Source organism: Piliocolobus tephrosceles, chromosome 15 (genome assembly GCF_002776525.5).
Source record: "Piliocolobus tephrosceles isolate RC106 chromosome 15, ASM277652v3, whole genome shotgun sequence".
Classification (NCBI taxonomy): domain Eukaryota; kingdom Metazoa; phylum Chordata; class Mammalia; order Primates; family Cercopithecidae; genus Piliocolobus; species Piliocolobus tephrosceles.
The window spans coordinates 25,685,282-25,708,538 of record NC_045448.1 but is presented as its reverse complement, the minus strand read 5'-3'; the positions used below and the strand labels follow the sequence as shown (position 1 = coordinate 25,708,538).

Here is a 23,257-nt window from a genome sequence, read left to right as displayed (position 1 = left end):
AATTTTTTTTTTTTTCAATTTGGATGACTCGTTTTTCAGCACTCTAACTTTTTTTTATTATAGTAAAATACACATAACATAAAAATAACAATTTTAACCATTTTTAAGTGTACAGTTCTGTAACATGAAATACATTCACCTTGTTGCACAGCCATCACCACTGTCTTCAGAGCTTTTTCATCATCCCCAACCGAAACTCTGTACCCCTTAAACACCAGCTCCCCATTCTTCCCTCAGCCCCGGCAACCACCATTCTACTTACTGTCTATGAATTCGACTACTCTAGGTACCTCATATGAATGGAGTCATTATTAAGATTTACCCTTTTGTATCTGGCTGATTTCACTTAGTATAATATCCTTAAAGTTCATTCATATTGTAGCATGTGTCAACATTTCCTTTTTAAGGCTGAATAATATTTCATGGTATGCATATACCACATTTTGTTTATTCATTCATTGATGGACATTTGGGTTCTTTCCCTGTTTTGGCCATTACAAGGAGTGCTGCTATGAGCATTGGTATCCATATGTCTGTCTAAGTCTCTGTTTCCATTTCTTTTGTGTATGTACTCAAGTGCAATTGTCAGTAATACAGTTTTTAAAACAATATACATAATGGAATAAAAATAGATTAACACAACTCTGACTAATATGACTGAATAGAGCAGAGTTTCCATGTACCTACTCTTTCCCATGTGGTTTCTCCTATTATTAACATCTTGCATTAGTATGCTACATTTTTATAATTGATAAACCAATATTGATACATTGTTGTTAAAGTTCCTGATTTAGCATTCACTCTTTGTATTGTATATTCTGTGGGCTTTGACAAATGCATAATGTCATGTATCATTAACATGGCGTGACATGTAATGTCATTACATGGCATGACTGCGTGCTACAACTCTGCAAGTGGCTCACTTGTAAAATACTCAGCAGTACAGACAGAATAAATGTCATTACATGGCTATAGTTTTACCTTTTCCAGAGTTGGGAATGTCATAGATTTGGAATCATATAGTATGGAGCCAACTCAGATTGGATTCTTTCACTTAGCGATATGCATTTAAGTTTCCTCTGAGTCTTTTTTGTGACTTGATAGCTCATTTCTTTTTATTTTTCTTTTTTTTTTTTTGAAATGGAGTCTCGCTGTGTCGCTCAGGCTGGAGTGCAGTGGTACGATCTCAGCTCATTCCAAGCTCCGCCTCCCGGATTTATGCTGTTCTCCTGCCTCAGCCTCCTGAGTAGCTGGGACTACAGGCGCCTGCCACCACACCCGGCTAATTTTTTGTATTTTTAGTACAAAAGATGGGGTTTCACCATGTTAACCAGGATGGTCTCGATCTCTTGACCTCGTGATCTGCCCGCCTCGGCCTCCCAAAGTGCTGGGATTACAGACATGAGCCACCGTGCCCGGCCAGCTCATTTCTTTTTAGCGCTGAATGATAATATTCCATTTTATGGAAGCACCACAGTTTGTTTATTCGTTCACCTACTGAAGGATGTCTTGGTTACTTCTAGTTTTTGGCAGTTTTTGAATAAAACTGCTATAAACATCTGTGTGCAGGTTTTTGTGTAGACATTAAGTTTGTAACTCACTTGGGAAAATACCTAGGAGAGTGATTTCTGGGTCAAATGGTAAGAATATATTAAGCTTTGTAGGAAACTATTAAATTATCTTTCAAAGTGACTGTACCATTTGCATTCCCAATAATTTTTACAATTTTTGTCCAAGTACCCTAAATGTATTTATATAATAGGTCTGTCAGACTGTTCTGTAAAATTAAACTTCACCTGGAATGATATTCAGTCGTTGGTTTTGTTGGCTGTCTTTCAGTATATCACTTCATGTGTTTTGAAGTTTTGAATTACAGACTCTTTTTTGTTGTTGTTGTTGTTTTTGAGATGGAGTCTGGCTCTGTCTCCCAGGATGGAGTACAGTGGCACGATGTCGGCTCACTGCAACCTCTGCCTCTGCCTCCCAGGTTCAAGTGATTCTCCTGCCTCCCGAGTAGCTGGGATTATAGGCGCCCGCCACCACGCCTGGCTAATTTTTGTATTTTTAGTGGAGACAGGGTTTCACCATGTTGGCCAGGCTGGTCTCGAACTCCTGACCTCAAGCGTTCGCCTAACACAGCCTCCCAAAATGCTGGGATTAGAGGCGTGAGCCACCACACCCAGCCAAATGACAGACCCATTTTCAGAGTGAGTACTTTAGATTTTATTTTCTTATCTTCTGTGCCCACTCTCCTCTGTGTGGTGATATTTCAGGTGCTTCAGTTGACCTACTGGACCTCAGTCTAGAATCAGATACGATAATTGTGGGCTAAGGGTCCTGCCCTTTGAGTTAATTGGGCTATTTTCGATCTTCTCATACAGTATGAGTCTTGACTCAGTTCCTGGTCCTGAGGCTGTTTATATCTTCCCACTTATCTAAGCCTTGAGCATTAGATAAACTGTAGTTCTAGGCAGAGCTTGGCAGCAGTATTTTTTAGCTTCCTTTCAGCTCCAGCATCATTGCTGGCCTTGAGCAGTGGGTCTGGCCCAGATGTCTCCATTTCTTCATCCTCCTTTGCTTTCTGTTTTTACTACCCCACAGGAAGTGCACACCTGGTTCTAGACTCAGGATCCAGCAAGCCTAGAGCTTCAGTCCTGCTTGCAACTTTGTGTATCTATTCTGTTTCTCCAAATAGAGGTTTGTCTTGGTTTTGAACCTAATTTTTAAAAAATATTGTTAAAAAATATTTTATCCATTATTGTGTATTTAGAGCAGAGAGGATGCATCAAAGAATGTACTTACTGGGCCACTTTCTAGAAGATTTAATTAACCAAGCTCCTTTCTCAACTTTATACGAAGAATTTTTTCTTTCTTATGGCATTGCCTAGGCCCTCCAGTACAAGAATAAGTATGATAATGGGCATTTTAATCTTTTTCCTGAGTGGTAATGTTTCCAGTGTTTCACTGTTAGATATGATGTTTACTGATGGTTTTTGGAAGATGTCTTTTGTCAATTTAAGGAAATTTTCTTCTGTTCTTGGTAAGTATTTTTAATTGGGTGTTGAATTTTATGGAGGCCTTTTTTGGGGGCATTTCTTGAAATTATTTTTCCTCCTCTTTAACATGTCAAGAGTAGGACAGACCTCTCTGAGTTGTAGGTAACTGAGAGAAACAAATGTATATGATTTACTTGTTAATTCATTTTTAACATAAAAACCTCACAACCTTTACATAAAACATATTTTAAACTTGAATTTTTGTATATTAACATTATATATAAGTTAAAATAGGACTGAAATGCTGTAGTAATCAGGGTTGGACTAAATATCATTGTAACTTCACTATATTTGAATAGTACTAATAATATCAATAATAATAGCTAACATTTATTGGGCTCTTATCTGATGCCAGTTATCGTGCTAAATGCTTTACATGCTGTTTATTTAAGAATTACCACAGCCCTATGAGGTTATATTTAGCTACTCAGAACTCTCTGTTGTAGTGGAGTGCAGTTACTGAATTTTTTTATTGGAACCTAGAGAACCCTCTCAGATTTGTAAAAAGCAAATCTTTAAGGTTTTATGAACATTTATTATCCCTGGCCCTTTTTTTTTTTTAAATCTGAAAGAGGAGAGAAAAGAAGTTGTAGAGGAAGGATATTTGAGAATTTTTCTGAAATAAGCAAGGAAGTTCTCTTTCAATAAAGTTTGGCTTGTTATAACTAAGTGTTAATGAGAGTCTTAGTCATCACTAACTTCTTTTTTTTTTTTTTTTTTTTTTGAGATGGAGTCTCGCTCTGTCACCCAGGCTGGAGTGCAGTGGCGCGATCTCGGCTCACTGTAACCTCCACCTCCTGGGTTCAGGGTATTCTCCTGCCTCAGCCTCCAGAGCAGCTGGGACTGTAGGCACGTGCCACCATACCTGGCTAATTTTTTGTATTTTTATTAGGGATTGGGTTTCATTGTGTCAGCCAGGATGGTCTCCATCTCCTGACCTCGTGATCTGCCTGCCTCAGCCTCCCAAAGTGCTGGGATTACAGGCAAAAGCCGCCACGCCTGGCCCCTCACTGACTTCTTAATTAAATGGACATCCAAAGAAAAACTGACAGGGAGATGGTGGGAAGTGGTGAACTTACATAAGAAATTTCAATACTTGGATGCTTTGACGTAGCTGAGAACTGGCAGGGTTAAGAAATTAACAAAAATATTCAAAGGAAATAAAGGCTGTCTAACGCCAAGGCATGTACAGAGACATTCTGGCGACGCTTCCAAAGCCACGTCTCCTTTTCTTTTAGTCTTTACTGTGGGGGTTACAAAACTTCTATGTGTAGACGTAGTCCAGGTCTGAAACACTCTATCTTCTATGAATAGAACAGAGTGTAAGAACTAACAAGGATCCAAACTTTTTGCTGCACTCTCTTCCAGACCCTACTTAACTCCATGATTTAAGGTCTGATCCAGTACCACAGTTTTGGGACCTATATTCTTTCCTTATTCCTTGAAGCCTCATGTTGCCCTGGAGGGGGCGATGTGACACAGTAGAAAGAAAATGGGCTTTAGCATCGTCATCGTCAAAATTCCAGATTCCTAGTTTTGCAACTTCAGGCCAAGTTACCTGACCACTTAGACTCTTAGTTTCCTCTCTACTTCTAACAGCCCTAATCCTGAAAATCTCAAGCTCAGTGCAGTCTTGTCTTCTCATTACTTTTAAAAAGAGCAATAGTCTCCAAAGTGGGAGGTATGTAAAATGATCCTCTAGGCAGGGTATTACAAGAAAACACGAGCAATCAAGTTTTACCAGTATTTAACCCATAGGTTGACACTTTACTTCATCTGTGTCTGATGATGTCTGTCAGGTGTGGTCAGCTAGGGAACCCCACCGCTTGGAGGGGCTGATAATGTAATCCTCCTTATTTACCTGCTTATATTGTTTTAGCACATGTTTTAGTTCACCTCTGCTGGGTTTGGTGGTCTTCCAGATCATATTACCTGATTTGAATAAAATGAACCTTGCAAAAATAGACAAATGGCTCACAAAGTTTCCTGCAAAGAAAATGCAGATTGAAGTTTCAGAGTCAACTGAAGATTGAAGTCATAATGCAAACACATGCGAACAGCCAGAAAGAAACAGAGTGGATACTTCTATTTATATTATGAACTTGTCAGTCAAATGGAAAATATAAAAACAATGGTGATCTCATCAGATTGGTGAAGAAGCATTAATAAAAAACAGCTTAGAATTACTAAAAATACTATTTAAAATATGGATTTATATACACCGTTGAGTACATTGTGCCTGAAGGTATTTACTAATGATATTATGGGCTAATGTTATAAATTAAGATACTTAAAAACTAAGCATTCAGAACATAAAGACAGACTTACTGACATTTTTCAGTGATTGGTAGTCATGCTCTAATTAATCCAGTACCTTAACATTTTATTAAACTTAATAATAAATTTTTAGAAGTTCTTTTTGAGGTTTAGGAATAAAAGACACAAAGCCATAAACTCTTGTTCTTCCTGTTTGGTAACAGTGGCTGAAATAATATATAGATAAATAATTTGAGTTTGGTGTAAAATTGAAATGTATCCTTTATTAGCAACTATTATTGAGATACTGGTAGAACACGTTGCTAAAGATTTGAAATCATGGCTATTGTACTAGATTATAGAGTTCATGTATATTTGGATAAAAGTATGGAGCTTATGGTATTTGGTATATTCTGTTTCAATAATAAAATATATGGAGAATTACCTTTCCCCCCTGCTAAAACACTCGGGATAAGACTTACCAGAGAATATACTGAAAGTAGATGATCTAAAATATTATAAAGAAATAGGACATATAAAGCATAAAGAATAATATATTGTTCAACCATTGTGGACGACAGTGTGGGGATTACTTGAGAATCTAGAACTGGAAACACCATTTGACCCAGCAGTCGCATTACTGGGCATATACCCAAAGGATTATAAATCATTCTACTGTAAAGACACATGCACACGTATGTTTATTGCAGCGCTATTTACAATAGCAAAGACTTGGAACCAACCCAAATATTCATTAATGATAGAATGGATAAAGAAAATGTGGCACATGCACACCATGGAATACTGTGCAGCCATAAAAAAGGATGAGTTCATGTCCTTTGCAGGGACATGGATGAAACTGGAAGCCATCATTCTCAGCAAACTAACACTGGAACAGAAAACCAAATACTGCACTTTCTCACTCGTAAGTGGGAGTCGAACAGTGAGAACACATGGATGCAGGGAGAGGAACAACACACACAGGAGCCTCTTGGGGGGTTGGGTGCAAGGAGAGGGAGAGCATTAGGACAACTACCTAATGCATGCAGGGCTTAAAACTTAGATGACGGGTCAATAGGTGCAGCAAACCACCGTGGCACATGTATACCCATGTAACAAACCTGCACGTTCTGCACATGTATCCCAGAACTTAAACTAAAATTAAAAAAAATATGTATTTCCACTTAAATAAATGGAGCACACACACACAAAAAGAATATATTGTACCTAGAACCCAGCCTAAGAAAGAAAATGTAGCCAGTGGAGTTGGTATACCTCTGCGGTCACGATTCTGTTTCTATCCCCAGAGATACTCACTTTTCTGAATTTGATGATTACCATTTCCATATGCTTTTTTTTGAGACGGAGTCTTCCTCTGTCGCCCAGGCTGGAGTGCAGTGGTGTGATCTTGGCTCACTGCAAACTCCACCTGCCGGGTTCATGCCATTCTTCTGCCTTAGCCTCCAGAGCAGCTGGGACTACAGGCGCCTGTCACCACGCCCTGCTAATTTTTTGTATTTTTTAGTAGAGACAGGGTTTCACTGTGTTAGCCAGGATGGTCTCAGTCTGACCTCTTGATATGCCCGCCTCGGCCTCCTAAAGTGCTGGGATTACAGGTGTGAGCCACTGCGCCCGGCCTTCTATATACTTCTTTATACTTTTGCTGTGTGTTTGTGTGTGTATGTGTTTGCATCTATGTGTGTTATTTTCAGGATCAGGGCCAGGGTGAGATGAGGAGGCACCTAGGTCCCCAGTGTAAGGAGCCCCTGAGTCATGGGCTTGCATGACCCCCAGTATGACGCTTCCTTACATTTTGTGCCCTAGGTGCCTCGTTCACCTCACCATAGTCCCAGTCCTGCTTCTGTTAATATGCATGTTTTTAAGCTTTATGGAAATATTATTTTTTATGTATTCTCTTGTAACTTTTTTCACTTAATATTTTGAAATCGATCCATCTTGATAAATGTAGCTCTGCTTTATTCTGTTCTGTGATTGACTATAGTATAATTTTATTTTCCCATGCTTCTGTTGATGTACATTTAGGTTGTTTCTGATTTTGTGTGTACAAACAATATCATCGTAAGCATTCTTGTATGTGTCTCCTTAGGACATAGTTGTAAAAGGGGAATTTCTGGGTAATTAGATATATCCATTGTCTATTTTTTTTGAGATGCATTTTTTCCTTGTCGCCCAGGCTGGAGTGCAGTGGCACAATCTCAGCTCACTGCAACCTCCACCTCCTGGGTTCAAGCAGTTCTCCTGCCTCAGCCTCCTGAGTAGCTGGGACTGCAGGCACCCGCCACCATGCCCAGCTAATTTTTTGTATTTTTATTAGAGATGGGGTTTCGCCATGTAGGGCAGGCTGGTCTCGAAATCCTGACCTCAGGTGATCCAACCGCCTTGGCCTCCCAAAGTGTTGGGATTACAGGTATGAGCCACCATGCCCAGCCTATATCCATTTTTAATATTACCGGATACTGCTTTTGCTGTTCAAAGTGGTTATATATGAGAATTCACGTCACCTCATATTTTTGCCAATATAAATGATATTTTCAGACTTATTTTTTTCATTTGATGTGTGTGATAGGTAAATTATATTTTTGTAAATTTTGTGTTGCAGAATAAAACAGATACTAAAAAAACTACAGCTTAGTGAATTATCGTAGAGCAAACACTTCTGTCATCTTCATCCAGGTGAAGAAACCTGCCATCGAGATGAATCAATTTCAAAATATTAAGTGAAAAAAGTTACAAGAGAATACATAAAAAATAATATTTCCATAAAGCTTAAAAATTCTGCCAACTCTTTTAAAAGCTCCATGTACCTCATCCCAGTCATAGCCCCTTCCTTTCCTCCCACAGCAATCACTGTCCTGATTTGTATAGTAATCCCTTCCTTGGATTTCTTTATGGTTTTATACCCCAACTGTGGATCCTTAGATATTATAGTTTAGTCTTGAGTTCTTATGTGCAACTTTTTATATATTTGTTTTCCATTTTTGTTGCTTCTTCTGTGAATTGCCTGCTTATATCTTATGTCAAATTTTCTTACCGGTTAGTACAAGTTCTGTGCATATCATGGAAACCAGTTGTTGGTTATATGCATTGCAGGTCTCTTCTCCCAGTTTGTGACTTGTCTTTTCATCTTATGAGTTTTGATACATAGAGTTTTTAAAAAGTGTAGTTTAACTTAGGCAAACTTTTGCTTAGAAAGTCCTTCCCTGTGTTGAGATTAAAAGATATTTCAAGACTACTGTAACAAAAGCTTAATTGCAAAAGACGTAAACAGGCACCTTACAGAAAAGGAAACACATATGACCAGTAAACATATTAGAGATGGGCACTTTCATTAGTGATCAAAGAAATACAAATCAAGACCACAGTAAGATGAAATCGTATACCCATGCTATTGGCAAAATTTGAAAAGCCCGGCGGACCAAGTGTTGGAGAGATTGTGAATTCACAGGAACTCTGATATACCACTGACAGGAATGTACTTTGGTGCGCTTTAAAAAACGTTTTGACAATTCCTTTTGTAGATATACACCCGAGATAAACTCTTGACCTTGTGCAGCAAGAGACACGTACAACAATGTTTGTAGCAACACCGTCCATGATAGGAAAAAAAAAACAAAACTAGAAACAACTCAGATTTCCATCAGCAGGAGAGTAGATTAAAATGCAGTTTTGGAATTATACGGCGGTAAAAAAAAAAAAAAAAAAGAAACAATAGGGTGAATCTTAGCAATATATTTAGTGAAAACAATTACCCAAGGGTTATATGTGTCTTGTTTTTCTAAGACCACCAGAGCGAGCACAAAAGAACCAGCAAGTAGGCACAGGTCAGGAGCAAAACTGCTAGTTTATTTTAGTAACCTAAGGTGTGGAGAAGAAGTCTGTCGGCCTCTGGCAAAGAAGGCCGGCAGAGTTCCCCTCCCCCAAGCTCTCGGACGGAGTTCCCACATCCCCACAGGACTGGGAAGCTGGGAAGTCCGCGTGGCTCAATGGCTGAGAGCGGCTTTTCTAGGAGTGGGAGGGCAATAGGTGGGGCATGGGCGTGTCAGGGGCGTTCCGCAGGTGCGACCAGGTAAATCTTGGTCTCTTCAGATTGATGTCACCTGGCGCATGCCCAGTTGGTCTGCACCCTCCCGGGCGCCGGCTGCCTTTTCGCGCGCGCGGGAAGAGTTGGTGGTTAAGAAGAACCCGGAAGTGCACCATCTTGCCTCCGTTCGTCCAAACAATATGTAGCAAGATATCTTTTTTCTTTTTTTTTTTTTGTGTGTGTGTGAGCAATAAAGCTTTTTAATCACCTTGGTGCCGGCGGGCTGTGTCCAAAAAGAGAGTTAGTGAAGGGAGATAAGGGTGGGGCCGTTTTATAGGATTTGGGTAGGTAAAGGAAAATTACAGTCAAAGGGGGGTTGTTCTCTGGCAGGCAGGAGTGGGGGTTACAAGGTGCTCAGTGTGGGAGCTTTTTGAGCCAGGATGAGCCAGGAAAAGGAATTTCACAAGGTAATGTCATCGCTTAAGGCAAGGACCGGCCATTTTCACTTCTACTGTGGTGGAATGTCATCAGTTAAGGTGGGGCAGGGCATTTGTACTTCTTTTGTGATTCTTCAGTTACTTCAGGCCATCTGGGCAGACGTGCAAGTCACAGGGGATGCGATGGCTTGACTTGGGCTCAGGGGCCTGACGTTCCTGCCTTCTTATATTAATAAGAAAAATAAAACAAAATAGTGTTGAAGTGTTGGGGTCATGAAAATTTTGGCGGGGGGTGGTATGGAGAGAGCATGGGTGATGTTTCTCAGGGCTGCTTCAAGCGGGATTAGGGGCGGCGTGGGAACCTAGAGTGGAAGAGATTAAGCTGAAGGAAGATTTTGTGGTAAGGGGTGATATTGTGGTGTCGTTAGAAGAAATATTTGTCGTATAGAACGATTGGTGATGGCTTGGATGCAGTTTTGTATGAATTGAAAAACTAAACGGAAGACACAAGGTCTGAATAAGAAAAGGAGAGAAAACAGGTAAAGGACTAAGAATTGGGAGGACCTAGGACATCTAATTGGAGTGCTTAAGGAGGCTCAGCATAGCCTTGCTAGCAAAGATTATTTATTTACTTTAAGAGGGAATTTAGAGTGGCAGTGGTTTGGGATAGCACTAGGAGATATCAGCTGTGATGGCTTGGAGAAACAGTGTACACTAGCAGTGTAAACCCGAGCATGGCATTTATGAGTAGTTGAGAAGGTGAATAGGAGTATGACTAGACAGAAGACAGAAGGGATGAAAGTTTTTTGGGGTGCAGTCTAAGTTGGTCTGGTGTCTGGAATGAGACTGGGACCTAATAAAAAGGAGTGTCTACACAGGAGCTCAAATGGGCTGTGACCCCATAGCATTCTGAGAACAGGCCTAAATTATGAGAAAGGAAAGTGGTAAAAATTGTCTAGTCCTTTTTAAGTTGGTGGCTGAGCTTGATGAGGTGTGTTTTTAAAAGACTATTAGTCTGTTCTACCTTTCCTGAAGATTGAGGACGGTAAAAGATATAAAGGTTTCACTGAATACTAAGAGCCTGAGAAACTGCTCGGGTCATTTGACTATTAAGGGCTGGTCCGTTATCAGACTCTATAGAGGTAGGAAGGCCAAACTGAGGAATTAGGTCTGACAGAAGGGAAGAAATGACCGCGGTGGCCTTCTCAGACCCTGTGGGAAAGGCCTCTACTTATCCAGTGAAAGTGTCTACCTAGACCAAGAGGTATTTTAGTTTTGTAACATGTGAATAAAGTCAATTTGCCAGTCCTGGGCGGGGCAAATCCCCGAGCTTGATGTGTAGGAAAGGGAGGGGGCCTGCACAATCCCTGAGGGGTAGTAGAATAGCAGATGGAACACTGAGAAGCGATCTCCTTGAGGATAGATTTCCTTGACGGAAAGGAAATGAGAGGTTCTAAGAGACAGGCTAGCGGCTTGTAACCTACATGGAAGAGGTTATGAAATGACGACAGAATAGAATGGGCCTGTGAGGCTGGAAGGAGATAATTTCCTTGGTCTAAGAACTGTTTGCCTTGTGTGGGAAGAGATTGATAGGTGGAAGTTTCAGCTGGGGAGTAGGTGGGAGTGGCCGATGTGAAGGAGGAAAACTGCCCTGAGGGATAGAAGTTGGAAGCTAGCTGCTTTTTTAGCTAACTTACCAGCATAAGCATTGTCCTGAGCGATGGTTGGGGAAGAAAATAGATTTTGGAAGTTATGAGAACTGTAGAAAGTTGAGCATAGTTTGTGATTTTTAGAGCCTCTAACAGTATTAAAGCAGTGGCAGCCGCTGCACGCAGACATGAGGGCTAGGCTGAAACAGTAAGGTCAAGTTGTTTGGACGGAAAGACTACAGGACGCAGTCCTGGCTCTTGTGTAAGAATTCTGTCTGCACTAACCATGCCTAGGAAGGAAAGGAGTTGTTGTTTTGTAGAAGGGATTGGGGTTTGGGAGATTAGCCGGACATGATCAGCAGGGAGAGCACATGTGTTTTTATGAGAATTATGCCGAGATACGTAACAGATGAGGAAGAAATTTGGGCTTGACTGAAGTAACGGGGTTGTCCTTGAGGCCTTGCAGCAGTAGAGCCTAGGTAATTTGCTGAGCCTGGTGGGTGTCAGGGTCAGTCTAAGTGAAAGCAAAGAGAGGCTGGGATGAAGGATGCAGGGGTATAGTGAAAAAAGCATCTTTTAAGATCCAGAACGGAATAGTGAGTTGTGGAGGAAGGTATTGAGGACAAAAGAGTGTACGGGTTGGGCTCCACAGGGTGGATAGCAAAACAATTTGGTTGATAAGGTGCAGATCTTGAACTAACCTGTAACACTTGTCTGATTTTAGGATAGGTAAAATGGGGAAATTGTAAGGAGAGTTTATAGGTTTTAGAAGCCCATGCAGGCGAGTGATAACAGGCTTTAATCCTTTTAAAGCATGCTGTGGGATAGGATATTGGCGTTGAGTGGGGTAAGAGTGATTAGGTTTTAATGAGATGGTTAGGGCTGCATGATCAGTCGCCAAGGAGGGAGTAGAGGTACCCTACACTTGTGGGTTAAGGTGGGGGATACCAGGGGAAGACACAAAGAAGGCTTTGGGTTGGGGAGAGGGGCGGCAATGAGATGTGGCTGTAGTTCAGGAATAGTCAGGGAAGCAGCTAATTTGGTTAAAATGTCTTGGCCTAATAAGGGAACTGGACAGGTGGGGATAACTAAAAAGGAGTGCATAAAAGAATGTTGCCCAAGTTGGCACTAGAGTTGGGGAATTTTAAGAGGTTTAGAGCTGGCCGGGGGCAAGGGAAACAGGCCCTTGAAAAGAAGGTAATGTGGAGTGGGTAGCCTCCGTATTGATTAAGAAGGGGACAGACTTACCCTCCACTGTAAGAGTTACCCAAGGCGTCTGTGATGGTCCAGGAGGCTTCCGAGGAGATGTGGCAGCGTCGATCTTCAGCCACTAAGCCAAGAAGGTCTGGAAAGGAGTCAGTCAGAGAGCCTTGGGCCACACCTCCAGGGACCCTGGGAGTGGCTGTCGGGCGAGTTGGACAGTCCGATTTCCAGTGGGGTCCCACACAGATGGGACACGGCCTTGGAGGAATCCTGGGCTGTGGGCATTCCTTGGCCCAGTGGCCAGATTTCTGGCACTTATAGCAAGCTCCTGGGGGAGGAGGTTCTGGAGGAACCCCTGACAGCTGCCGTTCAGGCATTCAGAGTTGTGTGCTGGAGATGTGGCTGGGGTTTGTCTCACAGTGGAGGCAAGGAATTGCAACTCAGAAATAAGTTGCTACTTGGCTGCCTCTACTCTATTATTGTACACCTTGAAGGTGAGGTTCATTAAGTCCTCTTGTGGGGTTTAAGGGCCGGAATTTAATTTTTGGAGCTTTATTTAATGTCAGGAGCAGACTGGGTAATAAAATGTATATTGAGAATAAGACGGCCTTGTGACCTTTTAGGGTCTAGGGCTGAAAAGCATCTCAGGGTTGCTGCTAAACAGGCCATGAACTTGGCTAAGTTTTTTTTTGTATTTGAAAAAGAGCCTAAACGCTAACTGACTTAGGAGGGGTCGGATAAAGAAAAAGGAACATTAATCTTGACTATGTCTTTAGCTCTAGCCACTTTTTTAAGAGGAAATTGCTGGACAGGTGGGGGACGGCTAGTCGCGGAACGAAACTGTAAGCCAGACCGGGTGTGAGGAGGGGAGGTGATAAAAGGATTATAGGGTGGGGGAGCAGAGACTGAGGAAAAATTGGGACCTAGCTCGGCCTGGCGAGGAGGGGAGAGAGGTCAGATGGGTTTGTAGAAAAGGAAGACTGGAAAGACTCAGCGATGCTTCGGGTTGGGACTGAGGGGACAGGCGGGAGGGAAAGAAGGAAGATTTGGGATGAGTTGCATTGGGAACAGAGACTAGGGAGGGACCGATGTGTAAAAGAATGCCTGGACGTCAGGCACCTCAGACCGTTTGCCCATTTTATGAGAAGAATTGTTTAGATCTTGTAGGATGGAAAAATCTAAAGTGCCGTTTTCTGGCTATTTGGAACTACTGTCGAGTTTGTATTGGAGTTAAGCAGCATTGTAGAAGAAAATAAGGCGTTTAGGTTTTAGGTCAGGTGTGAGTTGAAGAGGTTTTAAGTTTTTGAGAACACAGGCTAAGAGAGGAGGAGGAGGAATGGAGAGTGGAAGGTTGCCCATAGTGAAGGAGGCAAGCCGAGATAAAAGAAAGAGTAGAGGCCAGGCGCGGTGGCTCAAGCCTGTAATCCCAGCACTTTGGGAGGCCGAGACGGGCAGATCATGAGGTCAGGAGATCGAGACCATCCTGGCTAACACGGTGAAACCCCGTCTCTACTAAAAATACAAAAAACTAGTCGGGCGAGGTGGCGGGCGCCTGTAGTCCCAGCTACCCGGGAGGCTGAGGCAGGAGAATGGCGTAAACCCGGGAGGCGGAGCTTGCAGTGAGCTGAGATCCGGCCACTGCACTCCAGCCCCGGTGACAGAGCAAGACTCCGTCTCAAAAAAAAAAAGAGAGAGTAGAGACACAGAGAGAAGGAGCTCGGGGGTTCTTGCCCTTCAGAAAAGCGGGAAAGGGGTTGGGGCCTGGAAGTAAGGGATTGGGGCACAAAAATAAGAGGTTGGGGTGCAAAAATAAGGTCAGGGCACAAAAATAGGTTGGGGTACAAAAATAAGAGGTCGGGGTTCTTACCCGTCACCTAGAAAAGTAGAGAAGGGGAAGAAACAGGGAGAGAAGGGGTTGGGGTGCTTGCCCCTCCCCCAGAAAAGCAGAGAAGGGGTAGAGACAGGGAGAGAAGGGGGTCGGGGTGCTTGCCTCTCTCCCAGAAAAGAGGGGCTTGCCGCTAAGGGTGATGGACCAAGGCAGGCGTCCCTGCAGCGTGGTCAGACACCTCTGAAACGTGGGTGAGTAATCAGAGAGGCATCCCTGCAATGATTAAACACTAAGGGAAGGCTGCCTTCACCAGTCTGTGACCGGCGCTGGTGTTTTGGGTCCACGGATAAAACGTGTCTCCTTTGTCTCTACCAGAAAATGAAAGGGATTGAAGTTAAGAGAAGGGAGAGATTGAAGGGTGGCGCCAAGATTGAAAGGAGAAAGAGGTTGAGGGATAGTGAGAGAGGTTGGAGAAGAGAGTAAAAAGAGGCCACTTACCCGATTTAAAATTGGTGAGATGTTCCTTGGGCTGGTGGGTCTGAGGACCTGAGGTTGTAGGTGGATCTTTCTCACGGAACAAAGAGCAGGAGGACAGGGGATTGATCTCCCAAGGGAAGTCCCCTGATCCGAGTCACGGCACCAAAATGTCATGTGCATCCGTGTGGCGAGACCACCAAACAGGCTTTGTGTGAGCAATAAAGCTTTTTAATCACCTGGGTGCAGGCGGGCTGAGTCCGAAAAGAGAGTCAGCCAAGATATCTTTTTTCTGTTTAACTTATTTGAGATATAATTCACGTACTATATAATTCAACCTACAATTCAGTGGTTTTTAGTGTATTTTTAGAGTTGTGCAGCCATCACTATTAATTTCAGAACATTTGCATCATCCCTAAAAAGAACCCTGTACTCATTAGCAGTTACTCCCTATTCACCCTGCCCCTGTCAACCCTTCACAAACCCCTGGAAACCAATGATTAATCTTCTGTTGCTATGGATTTACCTATTCTGGACATTTCATAGAACTGGAATCATATAATACGTGGTCTTTTATGACTGGCTTCTTTCATTCAGCATAGCATTTTCAAGGTACATCCATGTTGTAACATGCTTCAGTACTTCATTCTTTTTTATGGCTGAACAACATTCCATTGTATGTATATGCCATGATTTGTATGAATATACTGCAGTTTCATCCCAGCACCACTTGTTGAAAAGACTATCCTTTCTCTATTGAATTGTCTTGGTACCTTTGTTGAAAATCACATGACCATAGGTGTAAGAATATGTTTCTGGACTCTCAGTCTGTTCCATTGATTCCTATTGCTATCCTTGTGTCAATACTACACTGTTTTTTTAATTACTATGGTTTTGTAGTAAGTTTTCGTACATTCATGGATTTCATTTGCTAATATTTCATTGAGGACTTTTGCAGTGAAAATGAATGAACAATATTCATGAACATTGATTGGTAGTTTTCCTTTTTTTCTGCCTTTGTTGGGTTTTGTTATCTAGGTAATGCTGGCTACGAAATGAGTAGGTAAGTGTTTCCTTGTCTTTTGTTTTCTGGAAGGGATCTTGTAGATTTGGGCTTGCAGATTCCTTTCACAGGGTTTTTGTTTTTTGTTTTTTGTTTTTTTTTTTTTTAAAACACTACAAATTCAATGTCTTTGGTAGTTACAGGGTTATTCTGGTTATCTGTTTTATCCTGGACGAGTTCTGGCAATTTGTAGCTTTTGAGGAATTAGTCAGTTTTATCTGAGTTGTTATATGTATAGAATTAAATTGTTCATAATATTTCTATGGTGTTTCTTTTAATGTTCGTGTGTTCTGTAGTGATAACTTCCCCTGTTTCATGAGTAATATTGATAATTTATGCCCTCTTTTTTGTTGTTTTTCTGTCTTGCTAGAGGTTTATCAATTTTATTGATCCTTTCAAAGAACCAGCTTTTGATTTCATTGACTTGTCTCTTTTAGTGAATTCTAGTTTCAATCCATTATGGTCAGGTAACATACTCTGTATGATTTTAATTCTTTTGAATTTGTTACTGTTTGTTTTATGGCCCAAGAGCTGGTCTTTCTTGGTACATGTTTCATGTGCACCTAAGAAGAATGTACGTTTCATTATTGTCGGTAGAGTGTTCTCTAGATGTCATTTAGCTCCGGTTGTTTGATGGTGTTGCTCAGTCCTTCCACATCCTTGTCACTACCTTTTCCCCACTCTCTTCAATGAGGTCATTTCATACATATGTAATACAGTTGGATTGCTTTGTCACACTCTGCATTTCATTCTGGGATCCTCTGATTTTTTTTTTTTTTTTTAATTGCATGCATTCGGGTTCACTCTTTGTGGCCGGTGTGGTGGCTCACTCCTATAGTCCTGAAACTTTGAGAAGCAGTGGGGAGGATTGCTTGAGTCCAGGAGTTTGAGACCAGACTGGACAACAATAGTGAGACCCTGTCTGTACAAAATAAATAAATAAAAAGTTAAAAGATTAAAAAATAAAGATTCACTCTTGGTGTTGTAAAGTTCTGTTGGTGTTGACAAACACATAATGTCATGTTTTCACCATTATAGTATCATACAGAATAGTTTCTCTGCCCTAAAAATTGCCCTGTGCTTCACCTACTCAGTTCACCACCTGCTTCCCCCAAACCTCTGGCAACCGCTGATCATTTTCCTGTTTCTGTTTTTCTAGAAGGTCATAAAATTGGAGTTATACAGTATGTAGCCTTTTCACACTGGCATTTTTTCACTTAGCATTATGCATTTAAGGTTCCCCCATGTCTTTTGATGGCTTCATACTTTGTTCTTTTACTGCTGAACAGTGTTCCATTTATGAACTATTGCAGTTTATTTATGCATTCACCTATTGAAGGGCATCATCATTGCTTCCAGCTTTTGGCAATCAAGAATAAAGCTGTAAACATTAGGGTGCAGGTTTTGTGTGGACATAAATTTTCAACTCAGTTGAGCAAATACCTAGCAGTGCAATTATTGGATCATATGGTAAGACTGTGATTATCTTTGTAAGAAACTGCCAGGTTTCTTACAATGTGACTGCTTGTGCATTCCCATCACCAATGATGAGAGTTCCTGCTGCCTCTGCATCCTTGTCAGCATTTTTTTTTGTTCTTTTTTTTGAGATGGAGTCTCACTCTGTTGCCCAGGCTGGAGTGCAGTGGTGCGATTTCGGCATACTGCAACCTCTGCCTCTCAGGTTCAACCAACTCTCCTGCCTCAGCCTCCTGAGTAGCTGGGACTACAGGTGTGCGCCACCATGCCCAGCCAACTTTTGTACTTTTAGTAGAGACAGGGTTTTGCCATGTTAGCTGGGCTAGTCTCGAACTCCTGACTTCAGGTGATCCACCCACCTCGGCCTCCCAGAGTGCTGGGATTACAGTCATGAGCCATTGCACCCGGCCATTGTCAGCATTTGATGTTGTCAGTTGTTTTTATTTTAACCACTCTGGTAGGTATGTAGTGTTATTTTGTTTTAATTTGTAATTTCCAAATAATAAATGTTGTTGAACATCTTTTCATGTGCTTATTTACTATCTGTGTATCTTCTTTGGTAAGATTTCTGTTCAGATCTTTTGATTGTTTTTGATTGAGCTGTTGTCTTGTTTTGTTACTGAGTTTTATGAGTTTTGTTTGAGACAGGGTTTCGCGTCGTCACCCAGGCTGGAGTGCAGTGGTGCTATCACAGTTCACTGTAGCCTTGAACTGCTGGGCACAAGTGATCCTTCCCACCTCAGCCTCCCAAGTAGCCAGGAATACAGGTGTGCACCGTGCCTGGCGGTTTTTGTGTTTCTGTTGTAGAGATGAGCTTTTGCCATGTTGCCCAGGCTGGTCTTGAACTCCTGGGCTGAAGTGATCTCCCCACCTCAGCCTTCCAAATCATATTGGGATTATAGGCGTGAGTCACCGTGCCCAGTGTTCTTTATATAATTTGTATACAAGTACTTCATCAGATATGTGTTTTGAAAATATTTTCTGTCACTCAGTTGCCTGTCTTTTCATTGACTTAATAGTGTCTTTTGCAGGGCAGCTAATTTTGATAAAATCCAATTTATTGATTTTTTTATTTCATAGGTTGTGCTTTCCAAACCCATTCATTTGGTTTTGCTTTGGGCTTAGGATATTAAACAGCCTCTTCTAGGAACTTTCAGTTTCAACCCTTTTATTTATTTATTTTTGAGATGGAGTCTCACCCTGTTGCCAGAGTCTCACCCTGTTGCCCAGGCTGAAGTGCAGGGGCACGATCTCAGCTCACTGCAACCTCTGGCTCCTGAGTTTAAAAGATTCACCTGCCTCAGCCTCCCAATTAGCTGGCATTACAGGCATGCACCACCATACCCCGCTAATTGTTTTTGTGTGTTTTAGTAGAGACTGGGTTTCACCATGTTGGCTAGGCTGGTCTTGAACTCCTCACCTCAGGTGATCTGCCTGCCTCGGCCTCCCAAAGTGCTGGGATTACAGGCGTGAGCCACTGCACCTGGCCAAGTTTCAACCCTTTTCGATTTAAGAAACTTTGCTTATGAAACTTCGTTACATTTGCATAGCTAGGACCCTGGCCGCCTTTATACTTTGTAGACTGAAGCTGTGTTCTGGTTCTTTAAATTGGGTGAAATGAAGCTCCTGAGTAGGGTGATTCGGACCCACTGAAGACCAGACATGTTTCAATAAATGTGCCTACTGGATTTCTCTCTATGCCCACAGGATGAACTACAGGAAGACAGGGGTGGGGGATCCTGAGATCATAGAATCTGAGGTCATAGAATTTTATTTGTGCATTAATGTGGACAAAGATTTTGGCAGTTGGAATGGGAAAAGAGGGTGGATATGAGTGTGATTATGAGGAAGGAAATGGCAGGGTTTGAAATTAGAGTTAGTGTGAAGGTAATGATATTGGTTATCTCTAGATTGTGTGGCTAAGAAAAGGCAGAGTGCTAGGAGTTCAAGTGGGAGGAAGTAGAGAGAGGTACTTATGTTTGTAGTAGTATTGGTCTTCAAGGTTATATCAGAATGGCAAGGGCATCTCATCAGCTGTGGTATTAGAGTAGATATACCCTTATTAGGTATGGAACTGTTAAAAGCATAATTACAAAGATACAGGCATTAGTGTACTTAAAGCACTGGCATGGAGTCACGTTGACTGGGCCTAGGGAAATGGTTTATAGTAATCTCAGTTTTGGTGTATCCCATTAATTTGGATTTTGTGTAACCTGAATTATAAGATTGCTTGAAATGAAACTACTTAATGCCTTAATTCCCCCAGTAGGTGACTTGTAGACAAGGATTTAAATGCAAGCATTTTGTTTTGGAGGTTGTCCTTGGAAAAGCCAGTAGGGGAGTGGGAAGTGAGATAGGAGAGGGGAGATAGCAAAGATTGCAAATACAAGATTGGTTATCAACCAGGTTTTTTCACAGCATTCCCACTGAGAAACTCCAGGAGCAAATGTAAAATTGTGTCTTATAGTCCTTCAGGGGAAAGGTAGGTGGAGTGTTTATATACCATCTCTTTCAATCATTGATTAAGATTTTTTCAGAAGGTGGTAGGTAGATCTACACGTCAGGCCTGCCACGCAGGGAACAAAATGGACTCGAGGATAGAGAAAGCCCTCAGGTGCTGTCAGGCCAGTGTACCTGGTAGGGGCTAGGCGATATAGGGGCACTCTTTTGACTCCTTCCATAATACCTTGCCATGCAGTTCCAGGATTTTCAATTTATTTCCTTTAAGACATTATTAGAAACATTTATTTCCACCTTAAATGAGCCATTCTAGCAGCATGTTAGGACTGGCTCCGGATGCCCTTTTTGGAACATTAAATTGTGAGTCATGGAAGAGTGGCCCATATCAACAGACATTTCCTTGCCAGCCTTATACTTGACCTCCAAGTTCAGCACTCTCAAGATTCAGGTATGTTCTTCCAGTTCTTGCCAGTACATCTCATCCTATCATACTGTGTTGATGGATCAGTGCTTTCATCAAAAGGAGGGCCAGTACCTCCCTATTCTGACAATGCCTGGTTGTTAGCCTACAAGCAGTGAGGGAGGTAGGCACATATCTCCAGGAGGGTAGGCATCTTTGGAGGCATGCATCCCATCTGAGACCTCTGCATAGTTTTTAGTCAGGGGAGACCGCCCTCTTGTAGTAAGAGGAAGAAAGCTGCTTCTGGCCTGGACGGTTCAGAAGAATCTTGTCAGGACTGTGAATTCAGTTTTGTAATTTGCTTGCTTTCACAGTAGGAACTTGGGTCTAATTTTTAGCACAGTCTGTCTGCAGGCAAAGAAATGCAGATGCTGGCAACTAGAAACTGGACAGTTAGACCTTCGTGTAGCCTGGTGATGGAATAAAGGCAGGGTCTGCTGCGCCTGTTCAGTCAACAGATAATGTCATTGTTACGGCTCCTGTTGAGTAACAGAGTTTTCTTAGCATCAGTTTGGTGTGCTGGTCCATTCTAACACTTAGGGAACACTGACTGTGTGCTGGGAATTGTTCTTGGCATTTGCTGTGAGTCCTCAACAGTCCGTGAGGAAGGTGCTCGTGATCATCACAGTTTTACACATGATGAATCCAAGATTCAGAAGGATTAAGTAATCTTTCCAGTGTTGGAGCTACTATTTTTAGTTTAATTGACTAAAACACGCATTCTTTTGTTATTCCACATTGCTTTCCAAAAGGTATCCCCTTTATGTCCATTTGACAAATGATGAACTTGAGATTCAGAAATTGAGTGACAAGGTGAGTTTCAAGGCTGAAGAAAACTATTGTTAGAATTCAGGATGCCAGCTCTTTTGCTGTTGAATATCATACTGAACAAATAGCTAAAGTTAATACTGGCTGGTTTTGAATGTTTACTGTTTTTAAAATTCTGTTACATGGTCTGTCACAGGGTTTCTCAGCCTCAGCATTATTGCTATTTTGGACTGGATGATTCTTTGTTGTGGAATACTCTCCAGTGCATTGTAGAATGTTGAGCGGTGTCCCTGACCTCTGTCTACTAGATGCCAGTAGCACCGTCCCAGTTGTGACAACCAAAACTGACTGTAGATATTGCTAAATGTCCCGTGGGGGCAAAATTGTCCCTGGTTGAGAACCAGGCCAATCTCTAAAGGTGGTTGTGTTATGACAGAACTCACCTAGAGTAATTCAGAAATTTATTTGGTGAGCAAGGGGTTATGTTGCTTTAAAGTGTGGTGGAAAAAACATGAGCTTTGAAATCTCTTGGCTCTGCCACTTACCAGTCCCTGTATCCTTGATTAAGTAATTGTCTTTTCTGAGCGTTTGTTTCCTCATTTGTAAAATGGGCATTATATCTACCTGACAGGGTTTTGGTGATTAAGCTGGAGGATGATACAGGTGGAAGAATGAGGGGAAAAAAAGGAGAAGAATGATCTGTAGTAGAAGAAAGTGAAGGAAAGATACAGAAGGCAGTTGTCAAGAGAAGGAGTGAAAGGCACATTGGGAAGATCTAAGCCGGCAGGTGAACGAACCACATCTACCCTCTTCCCACACTCTAGTCCCAGGTCACTGAGTCTGGAAGAAAGCTCTGAACAGGGTCGAGCACGGTGGCTCACACCTGTAATCTCAGCACTTTGGGAGGCTGAGGTGGGCGGATCACTTGAGACTGGGAGTTTGAGACCAGCCTGGCTAACATGGTGAAACTCCATCTCTACTAAAAATAAAAAAATTAGCCAGGCATGGTGGCGTGTGCCTGTAATCCCAGCTACTCGGGAGGCTGAAGCACAAGAATTGCTTGAACCCGGGAGTTGGAGGTTGCAGCGAGCTGGGATCACGCCACTGCACTCCAGCCTGGGCGACAGAGTGAGACTCAAGTCTCAAAAAAAAAAAAAAGAAAGCTCTGAAGAGTTTATTTTCTTTCTCTCTCTCTCTCTCTTTCTCCTCTTTCTCTCTCTCTTTCTTTCTTTTTCTTTCTTTCTTTCTGTTTAATTGAACTTACAGTGCCACATGACTGGGGAGGCCTCAGAATCATGGTGGGAGGTGAAAGGCACTTCTTACATGGCAGCAGCAAGAGAAAATGAGGAAGAAGCAAAAGCGGAAACCCCTGATAAACCCATCAGATCTCATGAGACTTACTCACTGTCACGAGAATAGCACGGGAAAGACCAGCCCCCATGATTCAATTACCTCCCTCCCACAACACAGGGAAATTCTGGGAGATACAATTCAAGTTGAGATTTGGATGGGGACACAGCCAAACCATATCAGGGATTAATACCTGATTTCTTTAATATGAAATTGAATATTCATATATATTTTATGTGTAAGCTAACCGTTCTTATGTCCTTTATTACAGTCTTTCATTATATTTATTTTCTAAATTATATTTAGTAACATGTTTATCGATATAAACCAGTAGAGATATGGGAAGTTACTTCAACTAATCCAGGACTCTGCAGAGAAAATAAAGTTAGAAGTAAGATAGCCCCATATTTTTAGCACAGTAAGCAATTCTATGAGCTCATATAAGTATTGATTTACAATATTTTAGAAGCTATCAAATAAAAGGAGGTGGTTTATCTTTTTCTGAATCAGGCTTTCAGTTTATGTTTACTGATACACTGTTAAAATGTGCATTTGCAACTTGGTTTCCTGTACCTCTTCACAATAGAATGATTAGCACTTGATTGAATTGTCAAATTATACAGTGGTTTATTGTATCTTTCTTTGTCTCTAGGATGATTGAGGAAAGTGGGAACAAGCGGAAGACCATGGCAGAGAAGAGGCAGCTGTTCATAGAAATGCGTGAGTCTTGAGTCC

General features: G+C 41.8%; 1 protein-coding gene across 14 annotated transcripts in view; it reads left to right on the top strand.

Annotated features, from left to right (window-relative positions):
* DTNB (dystrobrevin beta) overlaps positions 1 to 23,257 on the top strand; it is a 301,137-nt gene that overhangs the window by 4,823 nt on the left and 273,057 nt on the right. For 13 of the 14 annotated variants that reach the window (XR_003309546.1, XM_023230081.2, XM_023230086.1 and 10 more), the window contains exon 2: positions 23,175 to 23,242. Coding sequence is in view for 12 of the 14 variants with exons in the window: in XM_023230081.2 (XP_023085849.1) it covers positions 23,176 to 23,242 (67 nt within the window). In the remaining 2 variants the exon portion in view is untranslated. Of the gene's footprint in view, positions 1 to 21,803; positions 21,960 to 23,174; positions 23,243 to 23,257 lie in introns of all 14 variants that reach the window. The other variant, XM_031934208.1, reaches the window with a different exon arrangement.